The sequence below is a fragment of the Balaenoptera physalus genome (assembly GCF_965194825.1).
Source record: "Balaenoptera physalus genome assembly, chromosome: 7".
Lineage (NCBI taxonomy): Eukaryota > Metazoa > Chordata > Mammalia > Artiodactyla > Balaenopteridae > Balaenoptera > Balaenoptera physalus.
In genome coordinates, this window is record NC_138886.1 from 68607034 (window position 1) to 68626800 (window position 19767).

Consider the following 19767-nt stretch of genomic DNA (forward strand, 5'->3'; position numbering starts at 1 on the left):
AGAAGTCAGACTGTCTGTTCAAATTCCAGCTCCACAACTTAATAGTGATGTGGTTTTGGGTATGTGGTTCATTAAAGACCAGCCACATTTTAATTGCTGAATTGCCACATGTGTGTAGTGGTTACTGAATTAAGCAGTACTGATCTAGAGCTTGATTATATTCAGGTTCAGTTTTCTTGGCAAGTGGTGCTAAAACACATGATGCTCACTACTTATCGCAAGTCTGGCTGTGTCCCATTTTTAGTGCTCCTAAGATTGATCCATGGGTTCAAGTCTTATCAGGCTCATTCATTCATTATATTGATAGTTTCCCCACCAGCCTTTCGTTTAATTGTATTAGCAGCCTTTGCTGATCATTGCCTAGATCCATTAGAAGAAGAAAAAAAGACTTTTTCTTACCACTTGTCAAGAATAATTTATTTCTATTTTATTGAAGTCTTTCTCAACTATTTAATACCTCAAGGGGATGTAGTAAGGACCACAGCATGTGGAATGTCCTGAAGCATCATAGAAAGAAAGGCTGGAGGGGAAAGTGGCTTAAAAACCGTGCTTGAAATGGTAGGTGTGAGCCAGATCATGTTGGATCTTTTAGGAAGGGTTTCCGTCTTTATTCCAAGAGTAATTGCAAGTCAGTGAGGGATATTTAAGTAGGTAATAGGATCAGATTTGCATTTTTAAAAGATCATGTTTAATGTTAAAAAAAATCTTTTTGGCTTCTCTGCAGAGATTGAATTGGGGGCATCCAGAGTATGGATCTACTTATTAGTTGGTTAGTGCATTGGTTTAAGTCATCAGTGGAAGTGACCTGGATTAGTTGGTAGTATGAATAGAAGAGTGATTTTTAGGAGGTAGATTGAATAGAACTTGGCAATTGAATATGGGATGTAAGATAGAGGGAGATGTCAAGAACAACTTTGAGATTCTTGTCTTTAACCACCAAGTGGATGGTTGTGCCCTTTATTGAGAAGGGAAACAGCAGAAAAGGGAAGGATCTAATTATTTGTTAAGGAAAGGTTTTTTATTTTATTTATTTGTTGAAGTATAATTGATGTGCAATATTTATATGTTACAGGTGTACAACATAGTGATTCACAATTTTTAAAGGTTATACTCCATTTATAGTTATTATAAAATATTGGCTATGTTCCCTGTGTTGTATGTCCTCGTAGCTTATTTTATGCATAATAGTTTGTACCTCTTAATCCCCTACCCCTATCTAACCCTTCCCCCCTTCCCTCTCCCCACTTGTAACCACTAGTTTGTTTTCTATATCTGTGAGTCTGTTTTCTTTTTTATTGTATTTACTAATTTGGTTCACCTTTTAGATTCCATATATAAGTGATAACATAGAGTATTTTTCTGTGTCTGACTTATTTCACTAAGCACTATACTCATCCATGTTGTTGCAAATGGCGGAATTTCATTCTTCTTTATGGATGAATAATATTCCATTTTGTGTATATATATAGCACAACTTCTTTATCCATTCATCTGTTGACCACTTAGGTCTTGGCTATTGTAAATAGTGCTGCTATGAACATTGGGGTGCATATATCTTTTTTTTTTTTTTCATATATCTTTTTGAATTAGTGTTCTTGTTTTTTCCATATACATACCCTGGAGTGGAATTGCTGGATCATGTGGTTTCTCATAGTTTTTTGAGAATCCTGCATACTGTTTTCCACAGTGGCAGCAACAATTTACATTTCCACCAACAGTGCACGAGGGTTCCCTTTTCTCCACACCCTCTCCAACATTTGTTATTTGTGTTCTTTTCGATGATAGCCATTTTACAAGTGTGAGGTTATGTCTCATTGTGGTTTTGATTTGTATTTCTCTGATGATTAATGATGTTGAGCATCTTTTCATGTGCCTGTTGGCCCTCTGAATGTCCTCTTTGGAAAATTGTCTAAGGAAAGGTTTTGTAAAATGAGAGAGACTTGAGTATACTGGTTACTAGCTAATAGAGAGGGAGTGTTGTCCAGAGAACACTGAAAGGCCTGGAATCCCAGGCTTATGTGGTGGGCTTGGCCTTAGATAGGAGGAGGGTCATACTCATTGTAACACAAACTAAGGAATAAATGATAGCTGCAGAAAGAGTCGTAGATTTTATAGTTCTCATTTAATGATTTTCATTTTCTCTGCAGTATAAAGTATTATTTTTCAGGGATGAGGGAGAGAACATGGAGGGAGAGTATTTAAACATTGGAAGTAACTGTGAAAACATGGGTAAAGGGAAATTCAGACTCCAGAAATGTAGTGGGGTTGCTGGTCAGGGATGAAGGTATAAGCGGTTCTGATCCACCTGGTTATGTAACGGCGCCTCCTCCCCACCGCAACTTGTGCTCTGCCACGCTGGCGCAGCTCCAGAGAAAGCAGGCAATACATTGCTCCAGGGCTAGGTCATACTAGATGAGTTTGACAAAAGGGCATAAAAATTGAGAGTGTTGACAAGAAAGTAATTGAAATGATGTACACAGACGTGGAATCAATATTAGAGAGAGAGAGATGTGAAGATAGGAGGATGTACATAGAACGATCTTCTTCCTTACCCCATCCCCCTCGCAAAAGGCTTGGTAGGAAGAACTTAAGCATACCAGCTAGACAGGGGTAATGGTCAGGGAGTAATATGTAAATTAGAGATTTGGGAGGCAGAGCTGTTTACACTGCTACCAAGAAAAGTCCAGGGAGTGTGTAACTATGTGTAGAAGTTGGTGATTGAGGTGGAATAGAGCACAGGTCATTGAAAGTTAAGGAATTAAAAACTCACTAAAATATTGGATGGTTGGTCTTTATGGGTGTTGAAGAACGATGATGGTAGGAGTTGGAGAGGAGAAGACTTTGAATTAGGTGCCCTGCTCGTCAGTGAATGAAGGAGAGGGTGTCCCTGAAGTCACTAGGTGCCTACAGTTAGTAGAGGAATGGGTGGAATAATAGCCAGATGAGCAGAGATTTTTACAAGATGATACAGAAATAATTGTGTGGTGGCATTGCAGAGGAAGGACTTGACCCTTCTTGTTTGTGAGTATGCAGAGTTATCGGAAGTTTCTACTTGAGAGCTATAGGGCCAGAGGCTCCTTATAGGAGATGCAGATTTCAGTGAAAAGGTTAATGGTATAAGTTAAGGATTTTTGTGGTTGAATCAGGCAGAAGGGACTATGGTCCCTTAACATATATATTATAGAAGATATATATTTCCTATAATATATATGTTTCTTTCTCTTTCCCTTTGTGTGTATATATATATATATATATATATATATATATATATATATATATAAAGAGAAAATAATATAGATATATGCAAGTTTGAAATAATTAATATAACATCTAGTTCCACTTTAAAATATGAATTTAATTCTAATTTTATTTTCTTCAGGATTTTTAAAAAGTCGAGATCGTGCCTATACAAAATTCTACACCCTTTTAACCAAAACACAGATTTTTATTCGTTTCATTGAAGAATGTAGTTTTGTAAGTGATAAAGATACTGGATTGGCTTTTTTTGATGACTGCATAGAAAAGGTAAAAGTTTGTCATATGTGTCAGTATTAAGGAAAAACTTTAACAGTTTGTTTACCTTTATAATCATCATTGTTATTATTAGCCCAAATGGCCTGAGGAAGGCATTATAGGTGGGGTGTGTGTGTGTGTGTGTGTGTGTGTACACATGTGAGTGTCCGATTCTGGGCTTAATGTAAGAATTATTTTCCTTTGTGGCATCTAGTACTGCCATACATAGCTAATTTTTCTCTTTGAATCTCACTTTGGTTTTGTATTAAGTACTAAGAACATTTCATTGAAGCTCCTAAATTTTTTTTTTACATGAATAAGATAAGATTTAGTAGTTCATTAAAAAAGTTTAGTTTTAGGAATTCCCTGGCAGTCCAGTGGTTAAGACTCCACGCTTTCACTGCTGAGGGCCTGGGTTCGATCACTGTTCAGGGAACTAAGATTCCACAAGCCATGCAGTGCAGCCAAAAAAAAATCAAAAACAAAAAACGAACAAAACAAAACAAAAAGTTTAGCTCTATGGGTAATGGAAGTCCTGTGTTAAGTCCTGTGTTTTTTTGTTCTAATGTTTTTCCAAATACTTTTGCTAATATATTTCTTTTGTCCTAATGGAAGCTATTTGGAAATATGTTAAATTTTAAAGCTTTACTCACCCATCGTAAGGAAGTTTAAGTTGATTTTTGACAGTGATAACTCACATATTTTTTCTCATTTTTTAATAGAGCTCTTATTTTTGCTAAGTGGGTCTTGGGGCTGATTGTTTATGCAAACTCTATATTATATAAAGTTGGAGATTTTATCCAAAAAAGGTAGAATATTATGATGTAATTTTTATATGCTCCTAATGATTCGTGTATCTTAGAAGACTTGAATAATTTTCTCCCATTATATCCGTGTGATCTAAAACTCCAGGTATATGATTAAAACTTTTCAACATTTTTGTTTACTTAAATGTTGATAGTCCAATATCATTCAGTTAGAGAGAAGCTTAGATAATATCAATCAGTAATGCAGGGGTTTAGTAATAATGAAATTTTTGATTTGAGAAGCCAGGTTCTCCTTGTGATTGCCCATCTTTTGCTGCTTCTTTTTTTAAAAAATTAATTTTTTGTACAGCCGGTTCTTATTAGTTATCTGTTTTATACATATTAGTGTATATATGTCAATCCCAATCTCCCGATTCATCCCACCCCCTCCCCATCTTTTGCTTCTAAGGAGGGATTTATGAAGAAACCAGTCAAAATAAATTGTTTCTCTCTTAGTAGCTGTAAGAGAAATATTATACTTTAGCCTAGTAGTAGGGAGGCCACCAAATATATTGTGAAGTGTTTCATATCTGCCTAGTATTAAAAAAGGATAGTTTTTTAAATAATAATTTAAGATAATCTCTATTAAATTCAGAGTAGACATTTTCACTAAGAATTCTTTTCTTTTTTTTCTAGTTGTTTCCTGATAAAGGCACAGAGAAAACAGATAAGGTATTTTTTCTTAAATTTAAGTTTTAACGTTTCAGAATCAGGTCTTGCTTAAATGCAAATTAATTGGAGAAAATAATTATTTTTAGGTTGATTTTGATTCAGCAGAAGATACCAGATTGATAGAGCTAGATGATTCACAGAAAAGTGAGCATACAGTGTTCATAATGCCACCCGAGCCACCGCCTGATGATGGAAAGGATCTGTCACCAAAGTACAGGTAGCAGGAGTTTTTTTAAAGAGTTGTTTGGGCACAGCTTTAATAATTTGATCTTTTGTGATTATTAGTAGATATGTTGTATAGTAATCATTTGTGAAGGTCATTTTCAAAATGTATTTAGTGAACTAATGGAGATGAATATTTTATGGAGATATCACCAGGTATTGTAATTTAAGAATTGGACAGCCCTGTTGGAAGGGAAACCAGATGTTTATCACTGTTAACCTAAACATTTTACCATATTTTAATGTTTAAAATTTCATTTCTGAAGAAGAAAAAATTTACTTTTGTGAGGTTACCCCTCCCTTTGGGGGGTTTTGTTGTCAGTATAAGGACTGTGAAATTCTTATGCATTAGTAATATATCAGAGAAAACTTAAAAGTAGAGGGCCAGGAATCATTCTTTATTAAAATAAACTTATTTGATTTGGATGGGAATCTTTTAAGAAATTAAAATGTTTGATTGTTTATTATTATGATCATTTGAATACCATTTAATAGGTTTAGAAAATCAAACAAAAACTAGCACATCGTTTTAGCACCAGTACTTAATGTCTGTTAACAATTATATGTGTATCTTTTTTGTCTTTTTGTACATAAATTTGCATTTACTATACTTAAAACAAATAATAGTTCATCTGGCACATATTCTTTGTGACGTGTGTTTGCCTTTAATGGTCTGAACATTTTTCCATGCCAATATGTATTTTTGTGCCATTCATTATAAATAACCACATTGTATGCATTTATTGTGATTTGTTAAACTAGTCTCCTGTGGATTTATTTATAGTTCTTTGCTATCTATATCTTTGTGTGTATACACAGTTATTTTCTTTGGCTGTATTCATAAAAGAATTTCTGGGGCAAAGGGAATATAAAATAAGTTTTTTCCAAAAATATAGAATTAATATATAATCTCACCAGGACTCCATAAGAATGAAAAATGTATACCTGAGATTGAGTGGTTTAATTAAGTACTATTTTGATTGCATGTTAATTATAGAATTCTTTTTTACTTTGGCTTTGATCACTATACATTGGAATGCAGGTATTGACAAATAAGTAAATCAAATAGGAAAGGCAATATATTTCAGAAGAAGATTGGCCAAAGGAAATAACTAGGCAATTTCTGAGAAGAAATCCCAATAGTTGATAATATGAAAGTCTGTTAAGCTTTTCTAGTATTTAAAGAAATGCAAACCAAATGATGAGTAGAAGCATTTTTAATCTATCAGCTTGAGGATAGGCTATTCTTCTAGTTAGAGTGTATGTAAGTATAACCTCTCTGGAAGTAATTTGATAGTGATTATAATAATTTTTATTTTCTTGATAAATATTTACCATAGAAAACTCTGTTATTGGGCATTATTCTAAGAAATTAAGTAAAAGTATTCACAAAGATAAATATACAAAGATACTTAATTGCAAAAATTGAGAAATAACCTAAAAATGTCCAACAGTAAAGAATTGGTTAAATTATGGCACATCCCTAATATAAAAATATTCGGGATTTTTTCCTTTTAAATGTGAATGCAAGGTAATTTTATAAAGAAAAACAAAATTACAAAGTGTACTAAATGTTATCTTTTAATATAAATTATCATTGAACACATGGGTTCTGTTGAAAAGGGTTACTTATTCTTCTGTCAAGATATCAGGGTTTTCTGTGTTCTAGGGATTGATTGAAAATAATAGTATGCGGAGGAGCCAAAGTTTCCATGTAGATAGTCTATGTATCTTATAATTGCATCATCTTATATTTTTGAAAAAAACAATTTCTATACAAGGATTTTGGAAAATAATATTGGGTACGTTTGAGGTTTAGAAATATTCACCTAAATTCTGGCATAATATTAAGAGTTAATGTATTTTAAATCAGCAGTTCTATTTTTGCTTTTTATTTTAGTTACAAATACTTTCCAAGACTGGACCTTAAGCTTTTTGACAGACCACAGGAGTTGAAACTTTGTTTTAGTAGACACCCTACTGGGAGTAGCATTACCAACAGTCCAGCTCTCATGGCTAAGAGAACTAAACAGGTCAGATATTCTTTATCTAATTTAAAATGTAAACTATGTATATGTGATATGCAGCTCATAGTTTAGACTTGTCACCCACAGCAATCATTTGAAGACCCACTATGGTTGTTAATGAATTAAAGTCGATTTCTTGCAACCCGACTTATAATATTGAGGCTGAAGTTTTTGAATGCTTATGTTTATGTTCTAAGAGAACCTTGGGAACTAAATACACTTAAAAAAAACTTTATTGAAACATAATTCATATACCATACAATTCACTTGTTTAAGTACACTCACTGGCTTTTAGTATCTTCACAGGGTTGTGCAGCCACCATCACAATCAATTATAGAACATTTTCATCACCCTAAAAAGAAAGCCCGTACCCCTAAGCTGTTAACTCCCCAGTTCCTCCATCTTCCACAGCCCCAGGCAATCACTAATCTATTTTCTGTCTCTATAGTTTTGCCTGTTCTGGGCATTTCATAAAAATGGAATTGTACAGTATGTGGCATTTTGTGACTGGCTTCTTTCACTTAGCATAATGTTTTTAAGGTTCATCTGTGTTGTAGAATGTATCAGTATTTCATGTATTTTTATTGCTGAATAATATTCCATTGTGTGGAATATTTTATTTATCCATTCATGTACATGTGGGTGGTTCCTACTTTTTGGCTGTTATGCATAGTACTGCTGTAGACATTTGTGTACAAGTGTTTGTGTGGTTATATGTTTTCATTTCTTTGGGTTATATGCCTAAAGTAGAATTGCTGTGTCATATAGTAACTCTGTGTTTAACCTTCTGAGAACTTGTCAGACTGTTTTCCAAAGTGGGTACACCATTTAAAATTCCCACCAGCAGTCGGAATTTTACCACATCCTTGTTAATTCTTGTTATCTTCTGTCTTTTTGATTATAGCCATCCTAACGTATATGAAGTGGTATCTCATTGTGATTTTGATTTTTCCTCATGGTTAATGTAAATATATTTTCTACTGAATATTACATTCTAAAGGAAGTTAACTTAGGACAAGCTAGACATCTTGTTTTAATACTATATCTGATTTAGGTATAAAGAGTTAAACTATGGTTAGGTGTGAGTTAAAATTGAACATCCTTTATACATATACTGATATTTTGGGGGTCTACAAAACATGGAAAATTTCAGAATGAAATTCTTAGTTCAGGTTTTACCAATTCATGTACAGTCCCTCAAATCCTAGGGGTAACCTGAGGTGATCCTTAATCCCATATAGTATACAATTCTCTCAGTGTTGTCTGAGGGGAATTTTTTTTTTTTAACCATTATCAGCTTAATAAAGGCAAGTTTTTTTAATGTGACAATTTTGCTACTACATCTTTAAATCTCATTTTCACCAGAATTTTTTTTCCAGGCAAGTCTCTTGGAAATAGAGCTCATAACAGTATGTTTATTTAGGACACATCCAGCAGAGGGATCTTTAGTGCAAGGCAGACAGTGGCAGTCTGACATGTGTGGAGGGCTCTATCGTTTCTGGGAATATGTAGAGTTTGATAACGCTCAGCAGGTGACTTTGATACCTTTTTCTGTCTTCCACCTAAATCAGAATGAAAATCAGAACTAGAAAACATGCCATAAAACTATTAGGTAGGAAGGTCTTTGATCTTTCTCAGACTATGTTGCCTGCAAAGGAATAGGTCTTTTTAACAAATCAGTCAGTGAAGGAATTAACACAGAAGGTAGAGTGGAAATCTTGGTGGGGAATAGCCTAGGGCATCTTAAACTTTTTATCAGGGGGAAGAGTGAGAAGACTCTTGACTTTTCAAGAATGATTCTATAGAACTATAAGCTATAAATGAAATCCCTTTCATTCGTCAAACATATGAGTGCCTTCTGTGTGAAGGACACTTCATTACCCATTGTATTATAATAATATGAATGATCTCTGCTTTTAAGGAATTTCTAGTCTATTAGGAGACACCTGCTTGCCAAATAGTTAAAATACAGTATAAAGTGCTTCTATAGAAAGAACCATGGGGCACTAAGTAGGAAGCCATTCACAAAAGCAAAACTATGAAATGCTTGATTTTAGAGTCAGATATTACATTAAATTCCTCTCTTCCTTTTACTTCTCACTTTTCCTGTCATACTGATGAATTTTAGTGAATGTCACGATGTTTTATTTACTCTCTTTCTAGGAGATAAAAACAGCTCATAAGCTGGCGAAGAGATGTTATACAAATCCACCACAATGGGCCAAGTGTCTCTTCAGTCACTGTTACAGTTTATGGTTTATTTGTCTCCCAGCCTATGTTAGAGTTTCTCATCCTAAGGTCAGAGCACTTCAGCAGGCATATGATGTACTTATTAAGATGAGGAAAACAGATGTGGATCCTCTAGATGAGGCAAGTATAACAAACTGGGTTATTGTTACTACGATAAAATTTATTTGTATTTTTAAGAAAATTTAGGTCTGAGTTGCTTTCCAGTATCCTCGAATATTTTCATTAAGTAGGAAAGGTAAAATTGTTACACTGTTTCATAGAGCTAATACTTATTATTTTAAAATACATTTATTTAAAAATTATTGCTTTAAAACGCAGCAGAGACTGACTTCCTTAGACCAGATTGTTTGCCCTTGATAAATAGAAAAAAATATTGACTTAATTTTATTCTTAAGATAACTTTATTAGGAAGCAAATAGGCCTTTAGTAAGTGGCTCTCCACTTAGGACCTGTGTCCTAGGTGAGTTACGTAACCTATCTGTGTTTCAGATTATGTATCTGAAAATGGAGGTCTGAGTTTCTCAACCTTGGCACCGTTGACATTTTGGCCCACATCCTTTTTTATTGTGGGGTCCTGTCCTGTACATGGTAGGATGTTTAACAGCATCCCTGGCCTCTGTGCACTAGATGCCAGTAGCTCCATGCAATCAAAAATGTCTGCAGACATTGCCAGGTGTCACCTGGGGGATAAAATTGCCCCCCTGAGGTATATAATGATATTTAGTTCCTATCCTCAAATGGTTAATTTGACAGTTAAATCAGTTAATGTACATAGTGTGCCTAGACGAGTACCTGGCTGATAGTAAGCGCTCAGTGAACAGTGTGCTACATCTCTTAAGCCTCAGAACCATCCTCAGAGATAGGTAGTGGTATTATTATCCAACTAACGGCTGAAGAAACTGAGTTACTTATTTAGCTCTTCTCTTTGCTGTTTTTCCCTTTAAAAGTTACTTTTGGTGTTAAAATAACTAAAATGATTATTTAGAACTGGATTAGAATTTAAAATGCAGTTGGAATAAAAATTCAGAGTAATGGGTGTTTGGGGAGAAGGAGAGAGCACGAGGTTAGAAGAGAAATGCGATTGAGGAGGGGCACATTATAGGCTTCAGCAATAACTGCAATTTTCTCCTCTTCTAAAATAAAAAAGATCTGAAACTGATAAAGCATGTACGTTATTAAGATTTGATAATGCTTGTGAGCACACTAAAACTCATTTTTCTCTAAGTATTATCTGTATGTTTTAAAAAACTTTTCAAATGAAAAGATAAAGTTATAAAACAAGTAAAATATCCATTCTCACATTTGATCACATTTTCTCTCATCTGATGTTTATAAAACTATTTGGAAATTAAAAGTGCTTGATCAAAATTAGTGTTTTGTACCTCATACATTTTAATGTTTTAAAAAACTTATTCTGATAGAGATATATCTAAGGTATATCTAAGATATATTTTAAGATGTGCTTTAACTTTGTGCAAGCACAGAATATTTTTAAAGTGCTTTAAAATATGCTCTATGAGAGAGCGAGTATTACTTTTATTACTGCACTCTAAACTCAAAGCACAATACTTGATTAAGTTTCTTTGATAAGTTCGTAAGACGAATTGCCTGAAAAGTAATCTCCTCTATAGATATGAAGGTTCTACGGTAGTCTTTGTTACAAGTAATTACATTCTCCTATTTTCTAACATGTAGCAATTATGACTAGTAAGCTAAAAAAGTTTTTTAGACTATTTTCCCAATAAACTCTGATAGGAAGCTTAAAAATTTGGAGGTTAATTTGTTGTATTCCTACTTCTAACAAGTTATATTGACAGATTTGTAGTCACCTGAAGTAATTACATCTCTACAACTGGAAGGAAGAAATGTTTCTTTATTTTAAAACTTAAGGATGCATATTTGCTTGGCATATTTGATGCATTTTATTTGTTTATTGATTACACATAGAATAGCACATTAAAATTTTCACAGTATTTTTATGTACATTATTTCCTTTGGTATTCCCAGCAACTCTATGAGGCAATTATATATTAGCTACATTTTACAAAGAAAGAAATTTGAAACTTAGATGAAATGACACACACATAAGGCCACCTAGCAAGTAAGTGGTTTTGATTTTTAGGTTCATACTCCATTAGAACCCACTGTCTCATTCATATGCTTAATGTTTTGACAGCTTTGTGTTCTACATGTTATGTTTGCAGAAGTTGTAATAACGTAGATTTTTAAAGAAAACTAGTAAAGACCCAGAAATAGCATATGCCATGTAGGCTAAATTAAAGTTAAAATGCATCATGTGTTTTGCTTTTAATACTATTTATTAAATTTTTAATGGAAATGAAATGTTTGTGTCAAGCTTATTCTTACCTTGTCTCATCAGTCTATTCATATAGATATTGTTGTACATTGCTGAGTAACAAACCACCCCAGAACTCAGTGGCTTAAAATAACCATTTTATTAAATCTTATTATTTTATTTGCTGAAAATCCAGGAAGAATTTGAGGTGATTTTTCTGCTCCACATTGTATTACTTAGAATCACTTGGTTGTAATCAGTTGCTAGCTGGTCTGGAAGGTCCAAGATGGCTTAACTCACATGCCAGCCAGGTACCTTGGCAAGGTTATCTGGAAGGCTGGGCTCAGGTGGACCCCTCTTCCTCCATGTAGTCTCAGACCTCTCCATGTGGTACTTGGGCTTTTCCCATGATAGCTTAGCACTCCAAGAGCATTTGTTTCAAGACAGAGGAAGTGGAAAGTGACCTTTCTTAAGGCTTAAGCCAGGAAACTGGTACAGTTGTCACTTCAGGCAAATTCTATTGGTCATGTAATCTCAGAGGCTTTCCCCCTCAATTCAGGGGGAAGGGACATAGACCTCTCACGGGAGGAGTAGCGAAGATTCTGTGGCCATCTTTTATCTAACATAGATATCCAAAAGGTATCATGTTGTAGGCAACAAAATACTGCAATTAAAAAATTATATCCCTGGCATTATTACTGTTTCTTTAGTTTGATGCCTGGCTCTTACACCGGTAAGCCTGGAAGTTTGGAGGAATACTTTGTAGACTTCAGAATAAATGAATTGTCGAGAATGGTTCTGGAAAATTTTAGATTAATCCCAATTTGACATAGAAAGTGATTTACTTCTTCATGGCTCATAGAATCTTAGAGTTGAATAGGACGTGAAGATATTTTAGTAAAACTTCAACCTAAACCTGAGAAGTCGGAAGTCTGTAATATATGGGACCTTGCCTGTGCTTGAGTTGGCTTTGTTAGAAAGTTTGTGTTTTATGCTGAGCTCAGTTCCACCTCCCTGTGGCTTTTTTGGGACTGCAGAAGCTGTTTACTGGTTCTTTCAAGTGACAGCTCTCCAGATATTTGAAGAACTCTTGTGCCAGGTTCTTCTTAATCGTGTCATACATCTTACCTAGTTCTCCCATTTGTTCCTAATTTATGTAGTTTCCTAACACTTCTTTAACCTAGTCATTTATGAAGTTGCTCTAACAGTTTCTGAACTCCTCTGCTCCTAAATTAAACTCTCCATTTCCAGCTTTATAGTACTCATCTTTATGATCCTCTGCCTCTTCACATCTCTTTCGCTACTTCATCTCTTGAATAAAATATCCTTTCTCAAATCTTTTTACTTTCCCCGTTAGTAGAGAGTGCAACTTGGCTTTATGGTACTCACAGTTGTTAAACAGCTCTGTTATAAACAGAGGACATTTTACAAGTCCCAAGAAGAGTATCTTTTTTTTTTTTTTAACTTTGGTTTTATTTATTTTTATTTTATTTATTTATGGCTGTGTTGGGTCTTCGTTTCTGTGCTAGGGCTTTCTCTAGCTGCGGCAAGTGGGGGCCACTCTTCATCGCGGTGCGCGGGCCTCTCATTATCGCGGCCTCTTGTTGCGGAGCACAGGCTCCAGACGCACAGGCTCAGTAGTTGTGGCTCACGGGCCTAGTTGCTCCGCGGCATGTGGGATCTTCCCAGACCAGGGCTCGAACCCGTGTTCCCTGCATTGGCAGGCAGATTCTCAACCACTGCGCCACCAGGGAAGCCCAAGAAGAGTATCTTTTTTATGTATATTTTCTTATTCTCAGATTAAGCTATAGTAGTCTTTGGCTGCCATGTTCACTACTCCTGTAAACTGGCTCACCTCTTTGCCAGGGATCCATGAGATTCCTGTTTCATTCTTTATGGTTTCTACTGTTGTCTTCCAAATGTGATATTCTGACTTTTAGGAGTTCCCCACTGAGTCGTCCTCTTCTGATCAAATCTAGCCCTCTTCAGTAAACACATATTCTCAGAAAAGCCTTTGCTAATAATATTACAGTGTTTTTAACTTTCTTCTCATACTTTTTTTAAGACACGGGTTCATAGAATCCTTTTTGTTATGTAGGCATTCTGGAGATGCTGCTTTTAATTCCTTTGGCATAAAATATAGAACATGATTTGGGAGAGAGCTATTTTAATCATGCTTGATTTTAAAAATGAATTCCTTCTCATATTATGGAAAATAATAGTTGTTTTCTTTGTGTAAACTTAGTTACTGAAACAAACGGCACACGTGCCCATAGGTCTTATGTGGAAAAGTTAATAATGCTGGTACTTCCATTAATGAATAGGTTTAAAAAATAGTTTACCGAGACTCTCACACCAGAACAAAGGAGAAAATAGTAATAACTATTGCTTAATAACTTTGAAAAGAAGAATTGAGTAAAGTCATTTAAAAATCTCTACAAGTCACAGACTAATATGCTAACTATTAATGCTTTGATGTTATTTTTTGTTAGGTGTGCTATCGAGTAGTAATGCAGCTTTGTGGACTTTGGGGTCATCCTGTCTTAGCAGTGAGAGTTTTATTTGAAATGAAAACTGCTAAAATAAAGCCAAATGCTATTACTTATGGCTATTATAATAAGGTAAGTAGGATTGACATTAGGCAATATATGCTGCTTATTAAGATTGATAAATTTATTATGCCTTTTATTTAAGAAACTTAGACGTTTTGGGGTAGAATTCTTTTTGTATATATTATATGTGTATGTATTTTTTAAAAATTCAAATATTCCTAATAAAGATTATTTTAACCTTTATTTTACCTTTAGGTAGTTTTGGAGAGCCCGTGGCCTAGCAGTACCCGCAGTGGTATCTTCTTATGGATGAAGGTACGGAATGTGGTACGTGGCTTGGCACAATTTAGGCAGCCACTTAAAAATACCGTGCAAAAGTCACAGGTCTCCTCACTATCAGGTAATAAATGTGGTTGGAAAGACGCTTTCTTGCTGAACCATAAGCTTTATAGACATGTGAATTTTTACTTATATGAGGCAGAAAACGTAAATGAAATTCTAGTTGATATTTTCATATACTACTAAAGATAGAGGTTGCCTTAGTCCAAAATTATTTTCTTCTCTCACAAATTTAGAAAGTATTCTGCAACTTTAAATGAACTGTGAGTCACTCGTGTTTAGTTTCAGAGATTACCAGCGCGTGAGTTATTGAACTGCTGTTGTCCTTATCTTTAGCTCCTCAAAATGCCACAGGTGGAAGTGATGGGGACACGGTGAGCCACGGTAGTGTGGATAGTTCTAATGATGCTAACAGTGGGGAGCACGCAGTCTTCGTCAGAGATTTAATCAGGCTTGATTCCACTGATAATCACTCTAGCACAGGTACTAAAATCTGGATTTTACTAACCCTTCACTTACTCTCCTGTTAAGTCTTCCATTTTTTAAAAAAACTTTTACCTTCCTCTCTCAAGTTTGTGCAATATGAATACCTAAAAAATACCACACATAAATAAGGGGAGAAAGTACACCTCTGATTGCAGATCACTTCTCTTATTTCCTATAGTATAAAATAAACTTGGGAGTGCTGTGCAAAAGGCTCTTACATGGTACTTCTTTGTGTTCGTTCATCATTAATTTGTGAAAGTATATGATATAATTGTTAGGAATTGTGAGCTGAGGAACTTGACTGTTAGTGACACAGTTGCAAATCTTTTTTTCATTAAGTGGATAATATTTAGTAAAGATTTGAGATTATGAATATTAAAGAGGGAAGAAAATAAGTCACACACCACGAGAAAAACGTATTCTTTGCATAGTCATTACTTTAAATGACACTTTTTAAAATCTGAGAAACTACTGAAGCTACTTTTACATACAAAGCTATGGGCATAATCTCTGTCCTCTGAAGTTAGAAATAAGCTTAATTAAAGTAGCATGTTGAGCAGACATGTGTGTGTTGCACATCCTTCTCTGTTTTTCTTTTTTGTTGTTATTGTTAATATCTCAAGCTTTTCTTTAAAAAGAATTCTGAATCTAATTCCTGTGCTTCATCTGATGAACTTGTCTCAATGACTGAAGTTTCCTTTTCTCTGCTCTTTGTTGCTCTGCTTTTTGCTCTGTGCTGTTTCTTGGTGCTGCATTTGTCCTTGGCTGTCATGGTGTGGGGTGCAGACAGACTTGTGTGACGTGAAGCTATGGATACACGTGTGCATTAATTCTACCCTTGAATGTTAACCACTTCAGGTAATTTCCCATTTATTAGGTTAAATTTTGCTGACATGCAAGGGTGGGGGAGAGGCCTTTTGTTATATTTTAAGTACTGTTGCAAGTGGAAAGCAATTTTAGTTTTCTTGGCTTTTTCTCCTTCAGATATGTGTAATCATATACATACTACTGAAAGTACCCAACTAACACTTTATGATCAGTTTGCAAAGCATGTTTGTTATCTTAATTGAAAATATGCTGTGCCTTGCTACAATTCTTATTTTGAGGGTGGTTTGTAGCATCATTGAGTCAAGTAGTTTTATGAGCGTTAAAGATTTCAGTATTCCAGCTGTTAAGGTGGTTTTTGCTTGCTAAAACTGATCTGCTGATTCTTGTGCTAAAAACTATCCCCATAATTACAGAAGCATGTATAAATTGGTGAAAGTCAACATAAAGCTGTAAGTTACAATCCTGTTTGTAAATTAAATTTCTTTCAACATGTAGGAATTTTCATGAGACTTTCATTTGAAAACCACCTTATTTTATTTCCTCCTGTATTTTTTTCCCCTAGTGCTTATAGAATAAATAGATTTCATTTATGGAAAATCAAGAAAATAATTTGTGGTATGAAACCATTTCACTAATAATCATAATAATAATAGATAAACACTCATTATCCCTCTGGATTTTTAAACTTGTCTCCTTTAATGGAAAAAAAAAGATTTACTAGTAATTCTGGGAAACTGCATAAAGATTCCATATTCCCCAGTTGGGGAAGAAACTTCAGATCCCTTTTTCATATATTTCTTTTAAGCTACATTTCAAATGACTGAAGCTCTGATACTGAATTTACAGTGATTATGTGTCTCTGTAGAGTTTCTGGTGATGTCATCTGATATTTTTGGAGACTTCCAGCCCAGATGCTTAAGTTACTCTTTTCATTAAGGATTATCTCACAGAATCTTTCCACTTAGTACCTGATACTGAGTCACTTAGCTTGTTGAGGGCATATCTGGGTTTAATCAGTTTACTCAGTTCCCAGTCTAGTGTCCATTTCATGGCACCGTAATGCTTTACCAGACTTTCTGAGGGGGGCCAATAAAAAAAAAAAAAAGACTAAAAGAAGTCATTCTAAATAGCAGTATTTTTTTTTAATAATTTTTTTAAATTTATTTATTTATTTATGGCTGTGTTGGGTCTTCGTTTCTGTGCGAGGGCTTTCTCTAGTTGTGGCAAGCAGGGGCCACTCTTCATCGCGGTGCGCAGGCCTCTCACTATCGTGGCCTCTCTTGTTGGGGAGCACAGGCTCCAGACGCGCAGGCTCAGTAGTTGTGGCTCACGGGCCCAGTTGCTCCGTGGCATGTGGGATCTTCCCAGACCAGGGCTTGAACCCGTGTCCCCTGCATTGGCAGGCAGATTCTCAACCACTGCGCCACCAGGGAAGCCCAGTATTTTTTTTTAATTAAAAAAAAATTTTTTTTTAAATCAAAGTACAGTAGATTTACAGTATTGTGTTAATTTCAGGTGTACAGTGATTCAGTTGTATACACATACACACATACACACATATATATTCTTTTTCAGATTCTTTTCCCTTATAGATTATTACAAAATATTGAGTATAGTTCCCTGTGCTATATAGCAGGTCCTTGTTGGTTATCTAAATAGCAGTTTTTTTTAAAGCTTAATTCTTTTGTTATATGGCAAACCCAAAGTTTGAATGGCAGTTTAAAAAGTGGTAGAAAGTGAAAAAAATAAAAATAAAAAGTGGTAGACAGTGGAAGGCACTATATTTTTTGTTTTATGTGTTTTTCACTGACATCCTTTATAATGATCCCCTAGTAACTTGCCTTTATTTCAGTTTTAAATGATAGAACATTAAAGCCAAAACAGACTTTTAAAAAACTATTTTGAAATAATTTTAAACTTATTAAATGTTTCAAGAATAGTATGAAGAACTCTTGAATAACTTTTATTTAGATTCATTCACTTTAAGTTTGACACATTTGCTTTATCAGTTTCTTTCTGTACACATGCACTTTTTTCCCCTAAATTATGTGAGAGTAGATTGCATACATCTTGCCCTTTTACCTCTTAATACTTCAGTGGTATTTGCTCTTACATAACCACAGTATAGTTTCCAAATTCAGGAAAACATTATTCGACTCCTTTAATGTACAGTCTGTATTCCAGTGTTGTCAGCTATAATGTCCTTTGTGGTACTTTAACTCCTCTTTAGTCTCCTTTAACCAGGCACAGTTCCCCACCTTTTCTTTGTCTTCCATAACCTTCACCTTTATGAAGAATAAGTCCAGTTATTTTGTGGAATGCTGCCAAATTTGAGTTTGTCTGATGTTTCCCTATGGTTAGATTAGGTTATGCATCCATGGCTCTTCTACAAAAATTATGTTAAATCCTTCTGAGATTATCACAACCCAGAGGCACACAATGTCTGTCTGCCCCTCATTGGTAATGTTAATTTTGATCACTTGACGTCAGTGTTCGGTTTCTATTAGTTACCATTATCCCCCTTGCAGATAATAAGCTATTTGTGAAGAGACACTGAGACTATGCAACAATATCTTCTGTTTCATCACACTTTCTCTTTTAAATTTATCATCCATTGATGATTCTTGCCTGAACCAGTCTTTACTGTGATGGCTATAAGGTGGTGATTTTGCCAACTCTATCGTCCCCTCACATTTATAAGATAATATTCTTTTGGAATGTTCTTTAGAGATGTCCTCTCATGTTTTTGAGCACTTGCTTTCTTGCATAACAAGACGTTCCTGGCTCATTCTTGTACCTTCCCTGACTGAGCTCTGGAATCAGCCTTTTCTTCAAGGATTTTAGAAACGAAGGTCTGGACTCTAGAAATGCTTACTCCCTCCAGGGTGTTGTCGTTCTAGACTTTTTCAGCAGAGGTAGAAAAAAATGTGTACGTATTTTAGGAATACTTCTAATTCCAAATCAGCCCCACAGGTTTTTCTTTGCCTTCCTTCATTTCACTTTTTAAAAATCTCTCTTCTTCCACAGTAAGAATCTTGGCTCCCGACATCATCACATTTACTCATGTGCTCAGTCCTACAGTGCACATAATATAATTTCAGAATTGCTATACCCATTCCCCTGTGAGAAATAAACCTAAGGAGTTTAGGATTTGACTGTTACCCCCCATGACTAGGGTATATACTCAAAATAATGTGTTAAAAGTTACACATTACATTAGTCCTGCCCCATCCTTTCAGTGTGATCGTGTTATTCATAAACAATTGGTTTTGTTTGTTTCCGTGTGCATTCAGTTTTAGTTACACCCTGGCCCTCAGTTTTGTTGATTTAAGTTTTTGTACATGTAGAAGTTAATACATTTCCAAAAATAAAAACAATATGATAACCATATTTAGAGAAGTTTCCTCTCTCTTGATCCCTTCCATCCTATTTTCCCCCATCCCTTGTAGGTAACCAGTTTTATTGTTTTCTGGTTTATTATTCCTGCATTTCTTTTTGCAAAAGTAAGCAGATATATGCTTGTTTTATTTCCACTTCTTTCTTACACAAAAGGTAGCATTCTGTAGATGCACTCCAAAAGAAACTTTCAAAACATCTTATCCAAATCTACTAATTTATAGATAAGGAAATTAAATTAAGATTCACTGCTTCCAAGTGTGTAATGGTTTTTAGTCTTTGATGTTCCTGTTTCTACTGTTCTTTGCTTCTTACCATTGTTGTAAAATGTTTTGTGTGCTTCATGAGCTTTCTTCTCTTCTTTTTTTTACAAGTTTAA

At 34.7% G+C, this 19767-nt stretch overlaps 1 protein-coding gene and 1 pseudogene across 11 annotated transcripts in view; one reads left to right on the forward strand and one right to left on the reverse strand.

Moving 5' to 3' along the window:
- DENND4C (DENN domain containing 4C) overlaps nucleotides 1–19767 on the forward strand; it is a 130496-nt gene that overhangs the window by 74580 nt on the left and 36149 nt on the right. For 8 of the 10 annotated variants that reach the window (XR_014265408.1, XM_082467981.1, XM_082467978.1 and 5 more), the window contains 8 exons: nucleotides 3380–3525; nucleotides 4956–4991; nucleotides 5078–5208; nucleotides 7114–7246; nucleotides 9405–9611; nucleotides 14280–14408; nucleotides 14595–14739; nucleotides 15015–15161. Coding sequence is in view for 9 of the 10 variants with exons in the window: in XM_082467981.1 (XP_082324107.1) it covers nucleotides 3380–3525; nucleotides 4956–4991; nucleotides 5078–5208; nucleotides 7114–7246; nucleotides 9405–9611; nucleotides 14280–14408; nucleotides 14595–14739; nucleotides 15015–15161 (1074 nt within the window). In the remaining variant the exon portion in view is untranslated. The remainder of the gene's footprint in view (nucleotides 1–3379; nucleotides 3526–4955; nucleotides 4992–5077; nucleotides 5209–7113; nucleotides 7247–9404; nucleotides 9612–14279; nucleotides 14409–14594; nucleotides 14740–15014; nucleotides 15162–19767) is intronic. The other 2 variants (XM_082467984.1, XM_082467985.1) reach the window with 1 other exon arrangement.
- Nucleotides 1–19767, reverse strand: part of LOC309663710 (cytochrome c oxidase subunit 6B1 pseudogene) — a 523800-nt pseudogene that overhangs the window by 58250 nt on the left and 445783 nt on the right. The gene's annotated exons all lie outside the window — the stretch shown is intronic.